General features: G+C 42.1%; 1 protein-coding gene across 1 annotated transcript in view; it reads right to left on the minus strand.

Moving 5' to 3' along the window:
- ACACA (acetyl-CoA carboxylase alpha) overlaps positions 1 to 22903 on the minus strand; it is a 132338-nt gene extending 109435 nt beyond the window's left edge. Inside the window, 9 exon segments of the mRNA XM_074596010.1 lie at positions 718 to 824; positions 1405 to 1503; positions 2378 to 2459; positions 2920 to 3029; positions 3244 to 3382; positions 4031 to 4163; positions 17539 to 17791; positions 19687 to 19733; positions 22775 to 22903. Of these exon segments, the coding sequence (XP_074452111.1) occupies positions 718 to 824; positions 1405 to 1503; positions 2378 to 2459; positions 2920 to 3029; positions 3244 to 3382; positions 4031 to 4163; positions 17539 to 17765 (897 nt within the window). The 5' untranslated portion in view covers positions 17766 to 17791; positions 19687 to 19733; positions 22775 to 22903.
- Positions 22904 to 23233: the final 330 nt, after the last annotated feature.

Consider the following 23233-nt stretch of genomic DNA (forward strand, 5'->3'; position numbering starts at 1 on the left):
GGTAGCAGAGTCAAGTTGATAATATCATTATTTGCCTGTTGATTTGTGTCCAAGCTTCCATGTCTGACTCTATTTAGCAACCAAGACATGAATGGGATAGAAACCAAATATTCCAGTTTGAGAGAGTGCCTGGAATTGGAAAAAACAGCAGTGATTTTGTGACTCCAGTGAAGTCTAGCCTCTCAAAGTGATCTCAAAATCTTTTGTCAGTGCTTCACACCATTAAATTTACAAACTGACAAAAAGGTTTTTTGTAATACAGAAAATCATTAAGCTGGGTAACATGGGAAAATCAAATACTCCACCCCCTCTCTTCACAAAGGAAAATTCCCAAACCCTGTACTGTGCCAGGAATATTTCTTATTCTAGAAATCTTCCTCAAAGGAAAACTTAACAAAAGATGAATCTAAGTGTGAGGTCATGGGTCTTTATTAAAAACATCTTTTTCCTGCACTAAACAAAAAACAACAGAGAGCCCTTAATGAAATAAAACTTTGTTCCCATATTTTGTCTCTTTCTCCTAACTCTCACCTAATTCTGCAGGGTGGGCCCAATGATGGTAAGCGAAAGATCGCGTTCCAATTTCCAAGACTCAGTTCTGTGAGGCTGACAGTCTAGTTCTAGCTTATACCCCCTTTAAAACAAATCAAATCCCTAGCTCTTTCCAGGTGTGCATGCAGCAGGACCTCAAATACCTCCAAAATACTAGCCACCTACCCGCAGTCCATCATCCGCATCTTTCACATAGCCTTTTTCATATAGTTCCTGAGGAACATTCAAGATACGCTTTTGAAGATCATTTTCCTGCCAGTCCACTCGAAGCCCTGAAATATAAACATTATTACCTTAATTCACTCTGCTGTAAGGCTCAGGGAGAACTCAGACCCTGGTGAAACAAACAGCATAGTTCCACAAGGAACTAGCCTGGAAGCATTTACAGAAGAAGAAACGCAGAATGTAAACAGTATTTCTGTTTTCTGGGGAGCAGATCCTTACAGTCAGCAAGTTATATCCTCCTTCATTTACCTCGTGCAATTCTGAGAAACAAGTTGTTATTTACAGTCTTTTGAAACCGTATAGAGCTTGCAAGGAAGCAGAGTATTGGCTGAGTGCTCCAAAACAACACACTATATGCTAGAAAAGTAGAGACTGCAGAAATACCAGATATTACAGCTGTACTGTCAGACTAACAGCACATTACACAACATATAAATTTTGCCTGACATATCCATATATACCATAGTCACTATGTCTAAGCCTCAGATAGTACAAATTTGAAACCCTAAGCAGATGGAACATATCTTGAAACATCTTTTTGTGCACAGAAGCTTCTTAAAGATTAGATGTGTTGAAGAAAAAAAGATTAGAATAATCTTGATAAAGACAGGGCAATTTCCTTCTTACCACTGCCACTCCAAGGAAGAGTTGGAATGCCGGCTGTCTGAGCCACTATTGAAGATGCGATTTTATCTCCCAAGGCCCACATCGCTTGGCTTGGAGGACCTACAAAGAGCAAAACCAATCCATGAGAGAGACACAAGAGATATCAGACATTAGGGAAACATCCAAAAGTCTAATTTAGGTCCCAGGTAAGAGGGATAAATAAGCACTCTTAGTAGGGCTGCTGCATGCCATTTGATTGGTAAGAGATTTAAACTGAAATTAAAATACAGCTTTTAAATCCACTCCTCTTCAAATGTCCGAAGTATTTCTGCGGTTATGGCTCATCGCACTAGAGATAAAAAGATTTTCTATAAGTCAGAACACAATACAACTATCCCCAGGCTATGCTCAGCCCATAACTTTTATCACAAGTCCATCTTTAGTTTTAAACACAGCACGTGTCCAAAACCTTATCCAATATTCAGATCCATGTGCGTCGGGAGATGAGGCTTACTGCATCAAACACCTCCAGCACTTGGTTAACTACACTGCTAAACCACAAACTTCATGTACTGTCCACATAAAACTCCACTCTTTCCATAAAACTGAACTACAAACACCCTCTTTAAAATGACAACAGGGACATTCAGCTTTTGGAACAATCTGCTTTAATAGGAATCTTTTCTGATTTTCCCGTCTTCCAATATTCAAAGATATGTTGGAGAATATGGAGGATATGTTGCCACTTCTCCCATTCAAGAACTATTTCCCAGCGTAAGTCCAAACTTTATCTAGCTTCATTAGCCTCAATGATTGGAAACAGACCTGTTAGGCAGCACAGTCTGTTGCTCTGACTACTGTAAAGAACATATCATCAACCTTGCACTTGTAAACCATACCTCATCCCTCTCTTTTAGACTCAGGATTTTCTCTCAGTAAACCCTCCCATGTTAAAATAAGGATCAGATATTAGATGAGCAGTATATATCCTCACCCATGAAAGCAATTCCATTTTTGTGGAGAAGTTCTGGTAGTTTAGGGTTCTCAGATGCATGGCCCCAGCCAGCCCAAACAGCCTGCAGAAGAAAATAACATAATTCACTCTTTGTTTTAGTAAAACAAGAAGCGAGCAGAATTAGAAAGCATGCGGATATTTCAAGTCTTCCTTTTCCTCACTGAAAACAGCCTCATAACATTTGAAAGCCAGACCAACCTCCTGAACTACACGGTATGCTTAGCTGAAAGGGCCAGTGTATCGCATTTTGCAGAAAAGGCAAAGGCGGCTACCGAAGCAAGCCGTTGAAGAGGAACTAAGTGTAGGGAAGTGAAAGGGGAAAGGGAACCTCCTATCTCCTGCAGATAGTCATACTGGGAAATCCACTGCATTGTAATATGCATTGCCTTTTGGGGCTAGTATAGGTTTGTAATTTCAGTTTCTTCCACCTGTCTTTTTCCCCAGATACAACCCATTATTTAAGAAGAGACGATTGCTTGCTGTTGCCTCCTGTTTTGAAAACTATCTTTGACACTTCTCACCTGCACTGGAATCCGCTTAGCAATATCAAGAATGAGTTCCACATTTGCATAGTTGTTGTTGTTCGGTCCTCCTGGAACTGGGACGTAGTGATCTGCCATTTTAATATACTCTGAAAACACGAAGAAGGTCTCATTTAGATTGCAGATCTAATAAATAGTACTTGGTCTAAAATTCCCTAAATCTACAATACTGGAAGGACTTTATTTCCTCCCAGAAAAATCTGTTACTTGACAGAATGTGATGGAGTGGACATACAGTCAGCCTTTTGCATCATTGTGGGCACAAGGAGAAGGTTGCGCACCTTCACACTCTTTACAACTCACCTGCATTTGCTTTCAGGTCCTCAGGAGTCACCATGACCACAAATCTGATTGCCCGCTCATTTCGAAACATCTCATAGGACCAGCGTCGGATGGATCTCATGCATTTCACTGCTGCAATGCCATTATTTGCTATCAGGACCTGAGGACATTAAAAGCAGGGATGAGATCGAGTCTAAACAGCACAAAACACTAAACGATAATGAAAACAGTTCTTTCTCTGCAGACTCTTCGTCCAATTTCGGGGCTGTACAGTTTCGTTAGCCAGCATTCAATTCAGCAAGAACATTTAATGGCCCATCAGCCAATTCAGAAATCAGCTCTTGTTCAACCATAAAGATTTTAATGTATTATGCTTTGTTTGGATTAAAGAGGAGAAGGCCACATGAGAATAGACATAACAAGTGGCTAAAACATTCAGTAGCTGAAAGGAAGAGACCTCATCCATTAAGTGATTATGTATTTTTAAATAACACTTCTTAGTGTTTTTCCAGTCCACTTTTGTTGTATCTGTCCATAAATCCTTTTGTGCCAGCAGAAGTCCTCTAGCTCACTCAATTTTTTTTTCCTGTCACAGTAAGCTAAAACAATGGGATGTTTATTTATCACATATAAAGTAAAACAGAAACATAATGATCACAGGTAGAAGTACAACTTTCAAGTTCAGGAATATATCTGGAATATTAATATTTTGATATCTGGAATGTACAGCCTTATCTAGAGAGAAATCATAGCTCAAGAGAAGGAAACAAAATGCAATATGCTGAAGTCAAAAAGGTCGGTAACTTACCTTTTCAATAACTTTATTCCCTCCAAAACGAGTAACAAATTCTGCTGGAGAAGCCACAGTGAAATCCCGCTGCACATCAACTTTCTTCCTGTCCCGGCCTTGTTTTACAAGGTGTAAACCAGACATACTGGGCCTAAGGAGATTTGTGGGAGACAGAAAAAAGCAACTTGGCAGTGCAGATGTAGACAAATAGAAGAGGGTATGTGAAGAATTTGTAAAGTTCCCCTTGACCATATTCCCCAAGTAGACAAGTAGAATCACGCCTTGCCTCCAACCACCATGGCCTCATCCTCAGCTTTTACAGGGATGACTGTTTTTTAACTACCTTTCAGTTATCTCTTTGCAAAAGCCAGTTTATCTGGAGAAATTCCGGTTGTGCTAAGATATAAATAGGTAAAAATATGTTCACTGTATATTGCTGCTCAACCCAGAACAACAATGCTGCACCACACTGCTTTCAATTCAGGTAGGAAAGCTGGCAAACAATGCTTTCTGGCTTTGGGAAAACTCCGCACAGAAATCCTACTGGGGAACCACAGCAAATTTCCAAGAATTTTTCACCATCCAGCATATAATATCCTCCTCAAAAGTTCTGAGAGCTAGAAGACAAATTAATCACGTTACTTCTACCACAAACAGTGGTTTTGTGCATGACAAGATCCACTCTGTGCTCTGCCACCATCTTTCTGCGTGGGATGGGACAGTCACTTCCCTTTCTGATGCTTCAGCTTCCACAGAAATAACACATGGATAAATCACTCTTTGCTTTTGCAACCACTACAGGATTTGATTTGCTAAAATTTACAAAGCTGTGAGAGGAAACTCAATAGAAAAGCAAAGGCTTGCTCTTCACACTAGGCATCTACCATAGTGCAACACGGCTGGGGAAGTAAGATATTTTTTTATTTTAAAGCCCCTGCAGCTTTACCTCTTGGATCACCCCACAGTTTACCCATTTTTCTTACTGTATTTAGTGTGCTTTTCTTAACAGGTTCCTTTCCCACAAACAACGTGAAGTCCTTACCCCTGCCACCACGCAGGGTTACAGAACCTTTCTTTAGAAAGAAAAGATGAATATTGGGAAGGTATTTAAACAACTACTCAATGCTTTGGAAAGACCCAGCGGCAAGCAAGGGGGCCAGTGCCACTGGAACAGTTGTGTTGCCGGCAGCACGTGTCCCCAGAGCCACGTGGGCCCTGCTGGCCATCCTTTGGCCATGGGAAACCCATTAGAAACCTCTGGCCTAATCAGCTGCTGAAGCACTGATACCATTGAGCAACTCCACTGGGAAATGGGATAAAGCAACTGGAATTGCTGAGAGAGGGCACGAAGGAAAAACCAACCCAAGGACAAGCCAAGCCACGTACAACATCTAGAGGTCTCCTTTTAACCACAGCCACGAGGGCAGGTAGCTCCCAAGCTGTACCTGTGAGGTTCACTGCCCCGGGGGAGGTCTGGAGCATCCTGGCTTGAATGAGCTGCTGTTAGAGGTGCTCGGTGACAGCCTGAGAGGAAACATATGGATTCCCCGTCTTGTTCCCTCATAAATACATTATGGCCTGTGAAGATTTACCCATCTGGAATGCAGGCCCTCCTTAACTCTTCATCAGGAGCACACTAACACCACAGACCAGTATTTTGACTACATTTACTGATGAAAGAAGCCCTGAACAAACTGTAGCTAGTACTTGGTTTAAAATCCAGATTCTTCTCTTACCCATCTTCCCCATGAACGATCATGGTGCTACCACAGACTATGCTGTGTTCTGCAGGACACATTAACAAAAAGGATCTTGACTCATACCATCTAGCACAACCGATTCAAAAAGGTATATGCCAAATCCTGGTACGACCAACCAAGAACTGCACTAGAGCAAAAGGCCATCTTACCGGTAAGGCAAGATCAGTGCCCAGATCCGAACACAAAGACATGTTTCTCTACCACACGTAGGATGGAGTGGATCCTTCCCTTCCTCTCCACCTTCATGCACACCATCTACTTTGGCTGTGATACCCTACAGTGGCACAACTCTGACTTTGTGAGGATTTCCAGAACAGCAAGAGTTTTCTCTTTAGAGCACATGAAATTCAGACCCTATGTTCTGCGCTAACACTTAATCTTTCTCTCTCACACGTGAGATATTCCCATGACAAATGGACATCCTAGTGGAGAACTTCAAGTTATAGTCTTGCAAATGTTGAGCTTAACTGGGAAGCGAAAACCTGTTTTAAGCACAGTGAGAGAGACTTTGAAGAATCCATGAAGCCAAGAGTGGATGAAGTGAAGGTAACAGGAAAAACAAGATCATAGGTTGATTTTAAAGCATGCTAAAAAAAAAAATAAAATAGATTCCTATCTCCCAGGGGCATTCTAGGACATATAAATGGCTGTCCTAGGTCAGAACAAAGTACCTCCAGTCTGCTAACTTGTCTCAAAGTGCTGCTGGCTGATATCCAGAGAAGGGCATAAAACCCACAAGCATGCAGAGGCTCTCCCTGAGTACTTCCCCTTCTTCCAGTGAGCTGCACTTCAGAGACAGACACTGTCATTGAATTTAAAACTTCTCACTATGAGCAAGATTTCCCAAACTGCTCTGTGACAGTCTCAGCCTAGGAATTCAAGAACAGGAGCCAACAGGCAAGAAAGAGAGAAAAGGTGTAGTTAAGTTTGAACTTCTACTAAATTTCTGTATTTAAAGAGGGTCAGAATCTACAGCATCGCAAGGGAGGAGCACAGTCCAACAAGTGAGACAGGTTTATTCATTGCAGGTTTATTGAGAGCAGTCTCGACAAAAACAGAAAAAAGATAAAAATCTTGGGGTCATAATCTGTGAACGTGTATGAATATGAACTATCCCGCAAGTTGACACTACTACACACATAAAGATACTGCTACAGATAAAATGTCAACAAATACAGAATAATGTACAAACACTTGTTTACAAGCAAATATGTTTCTGTTCAGTAAGCATACCAGGAACATTAAGTTTATTTACTAATAACCACAGGCTGCACATTAAAATGAAAACAGGAGAGATTTTTTCTTTTTGCAGGGTAAGAGGTAGAAGTTGGGCAGCAAGGAAGAACACTGAGCTTTAAACAAAACAGAATAAATGCTGAGTTAGTAACTGTCATCCCTATTAATCACCAAGTCACAACTGCAGTGTTTTGTTATGTAGGAACTTTGAAAATGCTCATCTGTCCTGCAGTTTACAGAGGTTAGAAGTTATGCAGAATCTCAAACTTTAACAACTGATTCCTCAGCTAAGATGTACTCTAGCATCTTTCTTACAGACAGCATGCACAGATACCTCACAGTAACTGGCAAGGTTTCAGAGGATAAAATTAACATGGAAAAATATCAGTATGCATTTCCAGTACGGAGCGCCCAACTGCCTCAGTCCAAGACAGCTGCTGCTATGAGGAGACAATCATATCTGTAGTTCTTACCTTTGCAGCATGTGATATCTCATTTCCTGACTCTGCTCTGCAGAATCCTCCATGCTGCCTCACTGAAGGAATTAACAGATTTCGGGCTTGCTTATGACTTGTCTAGTGTAGCTGCTGCTATTTTATTTTTTTTCAATACTGCAGCTCAAAATCCAGCAGGAGAAAGCTGCAAAGAGCCTCACGCGCTTCTCCTTGAAGCAGTGGCATTTCTCAGATTGCTTCGATCTTTTAACCTTTGTCCCTTTGCTTTCCACCACCCCTCTCTCAGTCACTCTTCCTGTGACGCAGCATGCACAGCCAGGGGAGCAGCTCCCCTCCTCTGCGCCCGGAGGAAAGCAGCTGATCAGGAAAGGGAGAAAATGATCTACAGCTTACGTAAGGAGGCTTAACACACCGCACGCTGCTGCGGAAACAGCCAGCCCCGATTCACGCTCCCCACCACGGGGTCATCACGTCCCCCTGCGCTCCGTCGCATCCCAAGGAACCCCGCACCGCCAGCTGCACAACGGAGAGCACCTCCCTGGCACCGGCTCTGCTGGAGCAAAGGAGCAGCTACAGGGGCCACGCTTGCCCCAAGGAATTCAATCAACATGTAGGATTTAATACCAGATTTTCAGGAGGGATGGGGAGGTGACAAGGGAAGCATTTCCACGGCTGCAGAGAAGAAGTCAGAGGCACAGTTTGTACAGGCACACAGAGCACAGTAGTGACCCAGATCCCACTGGACACCAGCTTGGAAGCTGGGAGACCCTGGCCAATCACTTAAGTTTTCTATGCCTCTGTTTCTCCACCTATAAAATGAAGATAAGTTCACCCCAAGTGCTGTAAGAACAAACATCCCCACAAGCAAAGTGCTCCAGTTCTGCAGGGTCCAGTAATGTCACTGGAGAAAGGAAGAATGTTTACTCAGTATCCAGCACATGCAAAAACATAAATTGCAAATTTAGGGGTAGGGAAAGGATAAGCAAGGGCAACGACTGCAGCAATACAGTAATGATGAAACCTCGACTGTAACTAGACACAGCAACTGGATTACAGTTTTAAATTTCACAGAATCATAGAATTGTTTAGGTTGGAAAAGACCTTTAAGATAATTGAGTCCAACCGTCAATCCAACACTGCCAACTCCACTGCTAAACCATATCCCTAAGCACCACGTCTACACGTATTTTAAATACCTTTAAATTTCACTACGTTTGGGTCTCTCCTGGTGTAGGGTCGGTAGCACGGCTTTTATTTGATGCACACAGATTTCAAGAGCCTGGGCAAACACCATGCAATCACCCGGGGGGGATCACTCAAAAAAAAAAAAAAAAAAAAGGAACAAGTACCCAGAGGGAAAGTGTCACATTAACATGATGACAGTATGCAATCTTGAGCCCTGAAGGGCAAGGTGAGGTCGCTGCAGGAGACAGGGAACTAAGAATAGTGCGAGTGATAGGAGCCATGACCAACACAGCAAGTGCCATGTGGCTGATAAAGTGCAGGCAAACAATTCTCCTCGGATCCAATTCCTTCATGCATTGTCAGCAGAAGGGCAGAGGGGACAGCGACACACTGTGGCAGTGAAGAAGGCAGTCACAGCGCAAATAAATCTCTTCAACAGACAGGTGAGACAAGAGATACCAGGGAAAGAACAGAGATCAAAAAAAACCCCAACACTATATATCTACCTAATAACTAAATGCCTCTCTCACCTGTCAGCCTTTGTTTCTCTTTGAAGAGCTACTCAACTATGAAACACACCTGAAATTTCCCATTTAATTCATTTTAAAACAGAAGTATGTAAGAAAAAGCAACTTGTCTTGAACTGTTTTCCAGCACTAGCTCCATCCCAAGAGGCCCCGGCCGCCCCACTTACCTGTAGTGGTACAGACCCCTGCTCCCAGCCCAACAGAGGAACTGGGGTCCCTGCCTCCCACACCCCGCCACACACACTCCAGCCATGGAACTCTGCTCCTCCAAGTTCTCCAGGCTCCTGCTTCCCTTTGGTTCTGCTGGGACACTGCCACAAACCCACCACTTCATCAGTTCCAAACTAGCCATCAGAAGGGTAGAGAATTTAGAGAACTTACAGACTCTGCTTGATAAAATCTGTGTCACGTTCTCTTCCGGTCATCACTACGTAAGACCAGCAAAGCCCAACAGACATTCTGTGGCTCTACTGGGTATGTATTTCATGTAGAAAATTATATAGGATCATAGAACGGTTAGAGCTGGAACGGACCTTAAAGATTATCGAGTTCCAACCCCCTGCCCTGGGCAGGGAGACCTCCCACTAGACCAAGCTGCTCAAATATATTCCATAATTTTCAAAATAAAATATTTGCACGATCCATTAGATTTCCTCACGTTTTGATCCTGATTTGAGATTAAAATTTATACACAGTATAACTGAAATTTTATTTTCCAGGTTTTGTGAAAATGGTTTCCCAAATATTTGCCTGTGCTCCCAAAAAGCACACCCACAGCCCCCAGTCCAAACAGTTCCTGACCATTGTAGCTGTGAGGAAACAAATCCTACATGTACACAGAGCTTGATGTTAGAGGAGCAGGTTGAGCATTGGTTAAAAACATTCATGGTGCCTTCTGCCAGCTGAATTCACTGCTACGAAATCAATGGACACGATTTGCTGCAACATCCCTACAAAAACACGCTACACAAGGCTGTGTCGCTCTGATACAATACTTACCATCAAACACACACTCACTACAAAGCTCGTTTCCTAAACATAATGCTACTCAGAACCCAAATGGCAAATTCCGTATGAAAACCATCCCCCTAGGCCTGCGGTTAGACAAAAGGAAAGCCTGCGCACTTCTCTTCTGTTCTAGCCTCCCAGAAAAAAAGCATTCATTACAGGCACATACCTGACGCACATCGCAGCTAGGAGGCCGCATCGATCCCAGCACTGTAACATGCCAAGTGCTATCAGTGACGTAGCGGTTTATTCCAAAGGCAGTGATGCATTAGCTGGCTTGTTTGAAAGGCAGCCCTGAGGAGACTGCAGCACTAACACACGAACACACACACACACACACACACCCCCCCCGAGAAAGGATTTCCCCCCCCCCCCCGACGCCTCCACATTAGGCCTGTAACGGGTGCGGAGAGAGGGCAGCCCTCATCACTGATTTGGGCTTTATGTTTTGTAAATATGCAAGCGCTGATGTGAACACATATCTGATCCGGTAAGGCTCAAGCCAGTTGAAGCATCCGAAAGGTCTGCTCTGGTTTTAGATCCGCCCTTGCAAGCTATTTCACAAAAAGGCAGAGAGAAAGAACAAGCATATACGTAGTCCAGCCAGCAATATTGAATTATGCAGCTGGAGTAAATGGTTTACTATGTCTCGGGTAACGGGCACTGGGAGGCAGTGATCTGGACTGATTCAAAGACAGTTTTTGCCTGTGAGTTTAAAGAGACAGAACAGTTGGCTTTGAATGCAGATGCTGCCAGAAATCAGTGCTTCAACCTACAAATCAAAATAAAATGACTCAACTCAGCTCTGACAAACGAATGAGCCGAAGGATTTCAGGAAATTAAATAAAGGATGTAGCACAAAAAAACAACAACAGCCCTTTCCCTGTTCTCTGGCTAAATTCATGCTAATGCAGATTTTGAACGGCCATCAAGGCACGTCTTTAGCCTAAAGCAGTAACTTTGGTTGCAAAACTACAGAGCCCAAACTGGCACAAGCTGACAGGATTCCTCTCAAATAACCAAGTACCAACAGCTGCAATACACGCAGATTTTAAGTGCTGAGACATTTGTTTCTCAGGTATTTTCTTTTCTTAAACCATGTATCTGGATTTCATCTGCCATGCCGTATGCATTCTAAACTGGCCCGTACCCACAGGATGCACACATCAAATCACTGGTGTTCCCTGCAAGCCCCAAAGCAACCTCACAGCTGTTATTATGGGAGGGAACCTGATGATTTAAAGCTCACTGAGCTCCCCCGGATCATACGGTCCTGTGTGTGTACTATGATCAAAACCACTTCTCTCCTGAGCTCTTCAACATAGCCCGTGACCCGTTCTATCTCTGGCTGCTCCTTCCAAGGTATTCTGCATTCAACTTCACGAGTCTCATGCTCGACAAGCCTCTAGCCCCCCCGGCAAGCTCCAAGCCCCTCCCTCTCCTTCAAAGTTATCTTTCAGAACCCCTTTCTTCGTCCTTCCCACTTAGACCCACGGCACCAAATTTTCACCCCTCAAAAATGCCCAGTGAATCCAAATATCAATCCAAATAAATAGCCAAACTTAAATTGAACTGATATCTGTACTACAGTTCCTAAAACCACAAAGTATTGAAAGCTTTTTACTTTTATGTCCTCATAAAGTACAAAATTCCACAGGTTTCTGCAGTAACAGCCTAACACACTCCAGGTCAAGCCCGGCCACCAAGACAAACTTTAACAACAACAACAGTAATAGTTCTGCAACTGAGAAGAGAGCAGGGTTAAAGTCTTTGGCAAGGAGCCTTCCCAGCCCTCTTTGACACAGTTCAAGCATTGAACAGATCTGGTCTGCATGAAAGAGAGAATACATGTTTTTTAACACACAGAATTAAGGGGGTAGGTGGGGGAGTTTTGCATAGAATTTATTATTGAAAAAGGTTTTGCCCACTGTAAGAGAATCCTGTATAGAAAGCACGATGCAGCCCATTTCAGCCATCATTCTTACAGCCAGAGTTACATATAGAGTCAAGAGTCATCTCTGCTACCTGCCCCAAGCTGGATGAAAAGCGAGGGCGTTCAGGAAAATACAGGAGGGGGCCCTAAAGTATTCTGATAGGGACAAAGCATACTTCCTTATCTTTTCAATTAGAAATAACAAATATGTGAGCAAGCAGGAGACATTGTCACCACTGTGGTATTTCAGCTGGCTAACCTTTGCAAAATCTCCCTACAAGTTACTGAATTTAGAGATGTTTCCCATGTTAACTGAGGTCAGAGGGAGTAAAATGTTATACCAAAATAAGAAGAAAGCTACTTTTGAGAGGTATGAAGATGAAAAGCCCTTTAAAGTGTATTTGTTGAACTAAATAGAGTAGAAAAAAGTTATAATTCACAGATTATCCGTATAACCAGAAACAGCTAGGAATCCAGAACACCTTACAAGCTTCCTCTTTTTCAACAGATACAGGAAGAAATTCAACTTTTCACTCCAGGTGGATGAAGTTCGAAATACAAAACACAACATCACTCACTGGCCGTAGTGGCAACAAAAGGGAACTACATCCTTTCTTTCGGCAGAGTTTCCTTGAGGATGCACAGCTTTATTTCAATAACGTGCAGAAACACGCACCAGTATCACTCTCCCCCATCTGCTGAGCCAACAGCAATTGATCATATGCAAAGGACAATGTCTCGGCAAGCAGCAATTCTGGTTTCATTAACAGCCTTCTGGTCCCCGAGATGCAGCCCCATGCAAGTTGCCCGACAGAAAAACCTCAGCAGCACCATGGTAACTGAGAGCACAGACAGCAGAGCAAGAGCAGGAGCCGGCAGCTCTGGCGGAAAGCTGGGAATGGGAAGGAATCAGTTCAGCAAAGGAGCAATCCTTTTGGATGCAGCTGGGCCAGTCTCAGGCACAGCAGCGAGAGCACCAGCCTTGCTGACACTGAAGATACTTGTACTTCTGTGCACACATTTGTGCATAAAACTACAGCGGTGATTATCATTTTACAAGATCAATGCCCTATAGTGCAATCTCCCAACCACAAACAGTTGGACTGGAAAGGATTTTTTTTTTAAATTCAGAACAAGCTCAAAAAGATCCTTTATTACTTTTAGTACTCTCTGCAATCACTTCACAACTGGTTTCTAAGCAGGCACTCTGTCCTGGTGCCAGGCTGGGCATACACAGCACACTACTGTCCCCAGTAAAACTGAGGCGTTCTTCCAAAATTACTTTAATAGATAATTAGTTCTTCTTAAGCATCTCAATAATTTATTGAGACTATTTACTGAGAAGTCCAAATACTGTTAGGTGCTACAGGCTGAAGTGTCTGCGGGCTTAACATCAGAGGTAACAGCTGAGCTGCTTCCAAAAATTTGGCTTTCAGTCGATGCAAGTGGATTGTCAGGTGACGCTGTACACCCATTTCATCGCTTATGAAACCAGAGCCCTGATGTATAAATACCAGAAGACATGCAGGATTTATTCTATTTTAAACAAGAGTTTGATACAAGATGCCATGTTCGAAGCTAGGAATTAAATTTAGCAATAGTCAAGAACAATTTATTAAACAAAACAAACAGACCCAAAGTACGTTCCAAGTGGCATTTATAGAGAAGTTACTTAATCTACCACTAAAACTTCAGAAAGGAGCATAGCAGCCGTTTAACAGCTCGCTACACTACAAGCAAAAACCGCATCCCAACAGGACTACTGCCTTCAGTTGGAAGTCTGAAATTTCTGAACTCAAAGACAATACAATTATGCCTGGAAGCAAAAAGATTAAGAAAAAAATCGTACACTTGGCTTTATTATCTAAAGGTGCAAAATGCAACAAAGGGTAAAATTTGTTGATGTAAACTGTACATGAGTATTTTCTTCAAGGATGCTCATTTTCCATGTTAGATGCTATAACTAATAGAGTGAGGAGGGCATTTACATGATTTTTATTACCGATACTCCTAAAATAAAGCACAACCACAAGCAAGAAAAGAATCAGAACATTTTAGTCTGCGTGGCTACTCTTCCAACACACAATTTCTGTTAAGTGCTGACGTTCCACACACCAATTTGAAGTTCATTTCAGAGTGTGGATTTCTCAATCCTATAAAGTAGCAGCCAACTGGCACAATCAAAGGTCTTCATAGATCTCCAGTGGTATGGAAGCCTATAACGTACAACCTGTCCCAGTAAGACTGTCTTTAGCAACAGCATAAACACTTAACAAGATCAATAAGGTGATAGATGGAAGAACACAGCGCACACATGCTCATGCTCGAATGAAGAAACACGAGTTGGCATACGGACTGCCCATCGCTGGGTCAGGGTGTTTCGATTAGACATCCCAATCCCGTCAGATGATAAGGCTCACAGCAATGTTTTCCAGCCCAGGCAGGAGACCTGCAAATCTCAGGTACTGAATATACACCAAACAGCCTACTGAAACATCTATGCTTCAGGAACTGGCAACATGATACTGGTTTTTACGGGGATCTAAGAAGAAGAGAGAAGCAGCAATGCCTGTTACTACAGGAACACTCACAAACCCTTTCTCAGCTGACTAAATTCTGGATTTTAGACATAATTGTTCCCTGAGAAGGACTTCTCCGCAGCAAAGCCCCTCACCTCAAATACAAGCTACCTCTATCTGACCAAAATTTCCTGTGTGAAACTAACCAGCAAATGGAAAGATTTTTGGCAACTTCTTCAAGAAGATATGCTCCTTTGGACCTGCACCTTGTTTGACGCGCTAGTCACACTGTACAGAACTCCCCATGAATTTATCTTTGTCACTTCAGAAACTATTGTACCTTTGTGATCACCAAAAGGAAGCTGGAAAGATGAATACCTGTGTTCCACAAATTCACTGTCACAGCGTGACTTCGGGCAAGTTGTTGAACTTGTCTGTCTCAGTTTCTCCATCTGTAAACACTATTTGGAAATGTTTTGATGAAAGGGACTACCATCCTGGAAAACTATTTCAATACTTTATCTTAGAAAAACAGCCTACAATGCTGTAACTTTTTTTTATTTGAATTGGCATTTCTCTCCAATTTAACTGAAAGTCAAGTACCCTTAAAAAGAGAGTGCCAAAGTAAGCAAGTTGCAACAGAGGTGCTCAAGGTCGCACACCTATTGCGTTATGCCTGGCACTGATGTCTGGTGTGCCCTAGAAGGTGCTTGATTTTCTTGCTCTCCTCTTGTCTATTTCCGTACTAATGGTTACCTGTTCATCCACTTTCTTCTGTTCCTAAAATATATATAGTTACAGGGATAGATCTTTTCCTGCTTCAAAATTATCTTTTGTGCTGACAAATTAGAACTGGCAGTCATTGGAAAGGTAATCCCCTTTAAATTTGTGTTAAGATTTTACATCTGTTATATCACTGCCAGCTGGCTAAACATGTCCATAACAACTCCGTGAAGTATGGACTACTATCTCCCTTCTGCCCCAACCCAAAGAGTCCAATAACCACCAATAAAAGGACACATGAAAATTCCTTAATCTGCACAAGCAAAGAAACTAACAAAACAGAAGAACAAACGGAAAAGATCAGCTGGTCATATAAACATCTACTACTGGTCAGTAAAAGCCAGAAGCCTTTTTGGAAACAACCATTTCTTCAAAAGCAACAAAGTAAAGGTAGCGAGGGATTGTTCAGTAAAAACTATAGTGGGATTCAGCCTGTCCTGTATGTTCCTAGAATGGGACGACACCTTTTGCAATGGCAGGCAGGCAGAACAGCTCAAGAGGAGGCTCTTCTAGATTTGGTTCTGACCACTGGAAGTGGTGGAAGAAGCAGAGGCTGAAGGGCACCAGAACAATCACAAACCTATTTTTAAGAAAGAGCAGCAAAAAGGTAGTAAGTTACATCCAGATGCAAGATATCAAGGACAAATCTTTCCTAAACAAAAATGCATTTCCTTCCTTACATGCTAAAAAGATTTGCAAACAGGGGACTGTCAATTGCTGCAGTAAATTTGGATGTTAGAAAGACTTTTATCACTGTCCAAAATTGCATTTTCATAAACAGGACAAGTATACATGAAACAACTGCAGGGTAGTTGTAAATTCTGACAACAGTGAGCAACCTTTCTGTTAAACTGGAAGGATGTAAGAAGCAGGGCTTTGGTAAGGATCTATTCCAACATTGTTTAACATTTTCTTTTTAAATTCATTAGTTACAAGCTTACCATCAAACTAGGAATGACTGAAGATGCTTTGGAATCAAGAATGTAACTCTAAAGAAATTTAACAAGGTGGCAAAGTAACCTGAAATGAGTTGCTGCAATTCCGTAGTGATGAGTGCAAATACTACAGCTAGCAAAAGATAACTTTATCAATATTCACTGTGGTGACTACTCCTGGACCGCTGCTCCCCATGTACAACACCTCCTCACTCTGCCCAGCATGGACAGAGGCTCAGGTACAGTACTGTGCACAGGTCTGGGCACCATGCCTCCTGGAATATGGGAAACCAAGGAAGGGGACATGGAAGAGTGAGGCAAGACTGATCAGACATCGAGAAACTCTGAACTGTACACCACTGAAAAGTACAAGATACCCAGTCTATAACAGAGAAAATCCAAAGGACACAGCCTGCTAGTGGTACGCAGAACACCACCACTGTAAAACAAAGTGGCCTTTTGACGAGGAAATATTAACGCCACGATCTCAAAAGCCCAACTTCATAGCACACTTAAGCCACAAAGAATCAGGAGTAGGAGTGAAGCTGCCCTTCTCCCAGACGTGAGACCAACATGTCCCCGAGCTGCAAGCAGCAGCTACCATATGAAATCTCGGCTTACCATCACTTTGCAGGGTACCAATCTTTTCTTTAACCATCGACAAAATTTACTGTATCCAAAATAAAAAAACATTCCAAGCAACATGGAGTCATTGATCTTACCCAGGGGTACTGCCAATTCTTTGGCTACACAAAAAGCAGCAAATCCCATACAAAGACAAAATAAATAAATAACGTCCTTGTTCTCAACAAACACGGCTCATCTAAAAGACATATACAAGGGAAAACTTAAAAGATCTCAGTCAGCACATTTCGTTTTTCTGAAAGCCAGGACAAGAGACAGGCACTATAAGCAAGTCCACCATAACACTCAACAGCTGAGATGTCTGAAAGGTGCTTACGGAATTCAGGCAGAGATATTTCATTAAAACCAATGGAAAATAGAAGTTTTTGATACAGATAAACATACAAGGGGTCATTTAGAAACAGAATGCCCAAAGATGTCTTGGCACAACAAAAACATCTGAAAGCCAATTCTGGATATGAAGTTGAAACTTTGGATTATCTTTGGAATGAATGGGGTGAAAAGAGTGAAGACTGAATCTGAGTACTGTTTTATCCATACCTCATATGGCTTGCCAGGCCATCCTGAGCGTTAGAAAGTCCTAGATCTGAAAGGGAATCCGAGCAGACAGATGCAGGCGACAAAGACCGCTCTTTCTCCTCTAGAAGGTCAAGTTTCACCAAGGAGCTGGTCTCATCTTCCGAGTTATCCTCTGACACAGAGCCAATCATAAAGCGAGAGTGAGGGTTCGTCTCCAGGGGTTTAGTGGGTTGGGAAGACTCTTCCATGGCTCCTACAAATTGGGCTCTCAACACTGTAAGGGGCAGAAGAAAGTGAAAAGCCAAAACCTGAGGTTAATACCTGCTATTGCAGGACAAAGAAGAGGACAAAGCAAGGTTCACTTCTGATAGGAAACACAACATTAAAATACCATAGTTGAACCCAGAGAGGAGACCAGGATCAAGAATAGCTACTTCTGCTATAATCATTGACTTCTCTGTTTGCACAAGGACCATGAGACCAAAGCAGCTGGTCATTCTCATGTGTTGCAGAGCCTGCTAGTTTAGACAAAGCTGCGGTAGTCACTTAAAAGAAAAAAAAAATAATAAAAAAAAAATCACAATACAAATGCATGACTAGAAATCCAAAATTTTTGGTTTACTATTATGCTTCAGTTCATTAGTTATTGGTGACATTTAAAACATGACTGGACATGGTCCTGGGCAACCTGCTCTAGCTGATCCTGCTTAAGTAGGGGGTTCACTAGATTATCTCCAGAAGCTCCTCCAATCTCAGCCATTCTGTGATTCTAAACTTGTATTTCAACAGCATCTGAACACTGGGACTCATTGCGCTACGTACTTCACATAGCACTATTTACTGCTATTGAAATGATGCATTTGATTGGTCAAAAATGCTCTTTTCCCAGCCCTCACCAGGTATAAGGCACATTATCTCTTACATTTTTTCGGAAGACCTCATACTTCTTAGGATTCTTTTAGGAATTGGAGCGTATCTACCAAACGATGGGGAGGAGATACAGCGTACTGGCCAGCAGCCTGCCAGCCAGGCGGGGCTGGGCAAGACCAAAGATCTGTTCAGCACACGAGCCCACCTCCAACTCTGGTCAACAGCAGACACTTGGGCAAGAGAAAAAGAAGGGGCTGAACATACTGTTTGCCTCCCCAAAATACGATCTTCAGCACATCTCAAGCCAGAATTGCTACCTTCGGACTTAATAGCATGAAAAGTTTCAACTGAAGTGAAGTGAGTAATTTTGAAATTTTCACATAGAGAAGCCTCCACAGATTCTGGAACAACTACAAGATTAACTGACTATCTTATAAAAAATTATTCTCTAAGAGTTCTCTATACATGTAACAGGTATAACACAAGCAGTAATTAAGTTAAAACTTTTTTCACATACTGTTGTGCCATATGCTTTATCCTTAACCTGAAAATACCAAGCTTTAGGAAGACTTCAAACTTCAAATCTCATTCCAAGTCTGAGGATAAGTCACTACCAGGATGCCTGTAACAACCCCACCAGCTCTGGTGCTTTCCAGACCCCGCTCTGATCTGATTCAACAAAATCATCCCAACTGTAACCAACAAAACAGGATAATTTCCTGCGAGGTTAGCAAGAGGAATTGGAGCAGCAAAGAGAGTGGATCGAAGATACTGGTAAGGAATGGTGGGGACAGAAGAAAAATCTCCCCTTTTGGGCAATGGTGAAGTGTCAGAGCCACCTTCTGTAACTTCACCCTCACTTTAACCTCTTGGTCCCAGATCATCCTTGTCAATTAGGGGACAGTATCTACTTTATGGTACTATATTGAAACTTAGTAGCACGGTTTACAATTGCCAGAGGAAAATACAAAAGTTCAGGACTCCATTTTCCATTAAAAAAAATTGTTACATAAAGAGAAGTATCTCTTAATACAGCAAACTCTGAGTATCAAAATTTTAGTGTTGTTCCAACAGGGAACAAATGCATCTTCTTCAAAATTAAAAAAAAAAAACAGTAATAGTTACAACTGAGAATGAGCATGACAGATGGAGAAAACAAAGGAGCACCTCACAGCACAAAGACAGGTGGGATGGGGAATAAACATTTGATACGCCCTGCTCTGCCTGACTTTGATGCACTTATATTATAACTACACACAGCTGGAAATCGCATCATTATAAAATTAGGAATGCACTAACCTCTTGTTATTCGTGCAATCTGATCAGTTATCCACTTCCAAAATGAACTGGAAAAGAAAAGAATGAACAAGTAAATATTATTATCATGAAGAATACTCTGTGTGTGTTTTCCCCACCACTAACAAACCTTGGAACACAAAACTGTCGTGAAAAAAACACAGGTACAAAACAGACTAGATCGCTCACTCCGGGGGACAGAGTAGCCCGGGAACGGAACCCACGATGTTCAAGCCAAGCCGTGGCACCTCCTGCTAGTCCATCATTCTGGCAGCTTCTGAGCAATGTGTTAGCACACACCTGATCATCCCACAGATATTTTTAGTTCTGTTTCTAAAAGAAACTGTGCTTTGTGCCAGTGCTATCTACTTCTGTCTAACAGCTCTGAACTTCTGAATCTGCTGGTCAACTTCAGCTGAATTTGATGGTCAGGAATAAATTCCAATGGTAATTAGAAATCTCATGAAAAACTGGTGGCTGGAAGACACAGCTGACATACCATATTTTTACATAAAAAACCCAACAGTTTACCTGTAAAGTAAACTGCGATACAGCAATACAGACACAGCGGAAATGAGGGGACGTTTATCTCGGGGCACCATTCTCCCAACAGGTACTTCACTATGCAGAAAGGACTGGTTTGATACCCTTAACTCTCACAATGTGGCACATTGACATCCTAAACCGCTGGGAAAACCTCATCAGTCCTGCTAATTATAGCCATGTCATGCCAAGTACAGGGATGCAGCATAATTGGTTTGATACGAACATGACAGCTTTCATCCAGTACACAAGCAAAACTGGACCATGTTATAACACAAACAGGACATGATCGTAGTTTTAATTAGAGCACAGACAAGGAATTTATAGACAGTGCAACCCTTAAACACCATGCTCTTCCTTTGCATCAGTAACTGAGAATTAAAAACTGATCCAACTGGCTTATGCACTTCTACCATGAATGTAACTGACTGAATTATTTAGATCAAACCCCGTGTTGACATCACTACTCCCACAAACTCCAGTTTCACTGGGGCCACAGGCAGTTCATTTTACAGAGACATACTTAACCATTTTATGACTGAAAAGCCACAAATATCTGTCCAACATAGGCATTCGAAAGGTGGACAGACCTGTCTTTTTGAGGCTAGAGAGGGAGAAGAAGGGTAAGCAGACTGTGAAGCCCGCACACCTATCTGTGACATGCAGAAACTACACCATGTAGCAAGATTTCTTTAACTGAAGTGCTTGGGCCGGACTTATAGTTCGGACAGCACAAAGTTTAATCAAATTTTGTTTGCGCATATAAACATGAAGACAATATTAATGCATATATTTATCCTGGCGTCAGATCACTCCTAGAGAATTTCATCCAGACAGATTTACTGTAGGCACAATCATCAGCGCTGAAGAATCTGGGATACAGACAAACTAACTTCAACCCTTTCCTAATGAAAAAAAAACTTTTTCTAATTTCAAGAACTTACACATTAATAAGCAAGTTTCAAGGCCCTTTTTTTTTTTCCCCTAAGCAGAGAAGGAAACAGACGAACAGGCAGTGGCGCGTTTCACTCAAACACTCCAGGAGAAAGCAACAACCCAATGCCAAGGCTCCTGATCCCCAATGCCACACTCAAACAACTTGACTCAAATGTCTTGTTTGTACAACTCCGTTCAAAAGCAGTTAGTTACCCATGAAGCCCCATTCAAGTCCATTTACCAACACACTTCCAGCCCCCCTCGTAGTCCAGTCCCAAAGTCCAGTTTTGCAACCAGCTGGTAACTCAACATTGCATTGAATTAGACATAAGCTCAGCTTGTTCTCAGCATGCTGTAATTTGTTATTCATATTTAAATTGATTTCAGCATTGTCTGGAGCCAAATAAAATGTAGACTTTCTCAGCGATCTCCTCACAGAAGCCTTTTGCTTTCAATGCTGCAAACAGAATGTGCAAGTCTCACCAACCCTCTGCATATTGTATTCACTACAGTTTCTAACACAGCATCCCGCTCACCACCAAGACAATGTTCGTGTTAGTGTACCACTAACCATTGCGGATGTACTGTGTGTTTTAATAACGCTGAACAAGACCCTAAAAACCAAAATTGCCTGGCTCCTCAGCCTCTACTCTTATCTTTGCAGGTGACAATAGCCTGTCAAACAAGCCAACTTCTGCAGAGAGAGAACTTTTTGCTGAAAAAAAACCTGTAAGTTACAGAAGGATACAGACTGAGAACTCGACCCTGCAAAGACATAAGAACAGGTAACATCACACACTCTGAGCATGTTCAATTACACAAACATGTTAAATCACAGATGAACCTTTGCGGAACCTGAGCCACGCTGTCCTCCCTCCTCCCGAAGAATCATCACATGAGAGGTCTGAAGATACACAGCACTTTCATAACTCCCCAGCTCTGCACACATCAAGGTGTTAAAGACCCAAATCCTGTTCACGCTACAAGCAGTGAATACAAATTCAAGAAGTAACATATCTGGTTTTGCCCGAGGTGAATCAAAACCCAATTCACGTCTCTGCAGCTCTACTAATATCATTAGTAAAATACTTGGCTTGACAGTGAAATGCACATGTAAAAATATTAGACTTTAGATGTTTTTATTACTTTAAAACCCTTTTTATTATTCTAAAATACACCTAGGCATGAAACTTACATAATGCCAGTTGGAAATTAAGTTTCTACTTTTTTCAAACCACCCCATTCCGAAGACAATTACACTACAGAGAAGAACGTTCTTATTTCAGTGAAAATGAGTTGTAGGTTCTTTCAAAGACTCAAAATAGTGCCTCTACAATACCAATAAGTCATACAAAAAGGAAACTAACAAAACTAGTTTTATTTAAAGATCTCCCATTTAAAGCCCAGGCATCTGTGGTATTGCTAATCAACACAAACAATTTTAAAACAATGAAATGGTTGTGTACTTTCACCACCCTAACTGAATGAACACAGGTAATAGAAAACAAAGGAACAAAAAAGGTAAAACCAAAATAAAAACAGATGGTACCTGTGTATCAAGTTGACTACTTAATTGCTTTTACTGAACACAAAAAATCATCAACATGCTCACCTATACCAGGGCTGGAAGTGAGCGTCCAGATCTGGAGAGGACAAAGAGATGATTTTTGTACCAAGACAGGCCACCAAGCATCAAACCCTTGACCCGCAGAGCTCCTTGCCACGTCCTGTCAGGCCAGTGGCCGCTGCATTTGAAGACTCGCTCAGTCCCAAAACTTTGCCAGCCTGTTCCTCTACGCAACTGGTGGGCCACAATTCAAACGCGGCTCCACCTGAGCCATGCCCCCTGATTAATAATTGGGCATTGCTTCACTGCCTATCCGAAAACATTCTCAGCAAATATCAAATACCCTGTGAAGTTCTGCAGCTGCTTCTGTATTGAAAGGTACTTCACAAACTGTATGACCACAGTTTGGAAGTTCTACTCAGTTTTCAGATTTTCTGTACCAATGTTAAACAGAAGAGGATAAAAATCCAAGTGGAATATGTCCTTCCTAGGTCTCCTCAGGTA

This window comes from Larus michahellis, chromosome 7, assembly GCF_964199755.1.
Source record: "Larus michahellis chromosome 7, bLarMic1.1, whole genome shotgun sequence".
NCBI lineage: Eukaryota > Metazoa > Chordata > Aves > Charadriiformes > Laridae > Larus > Larus michahellis.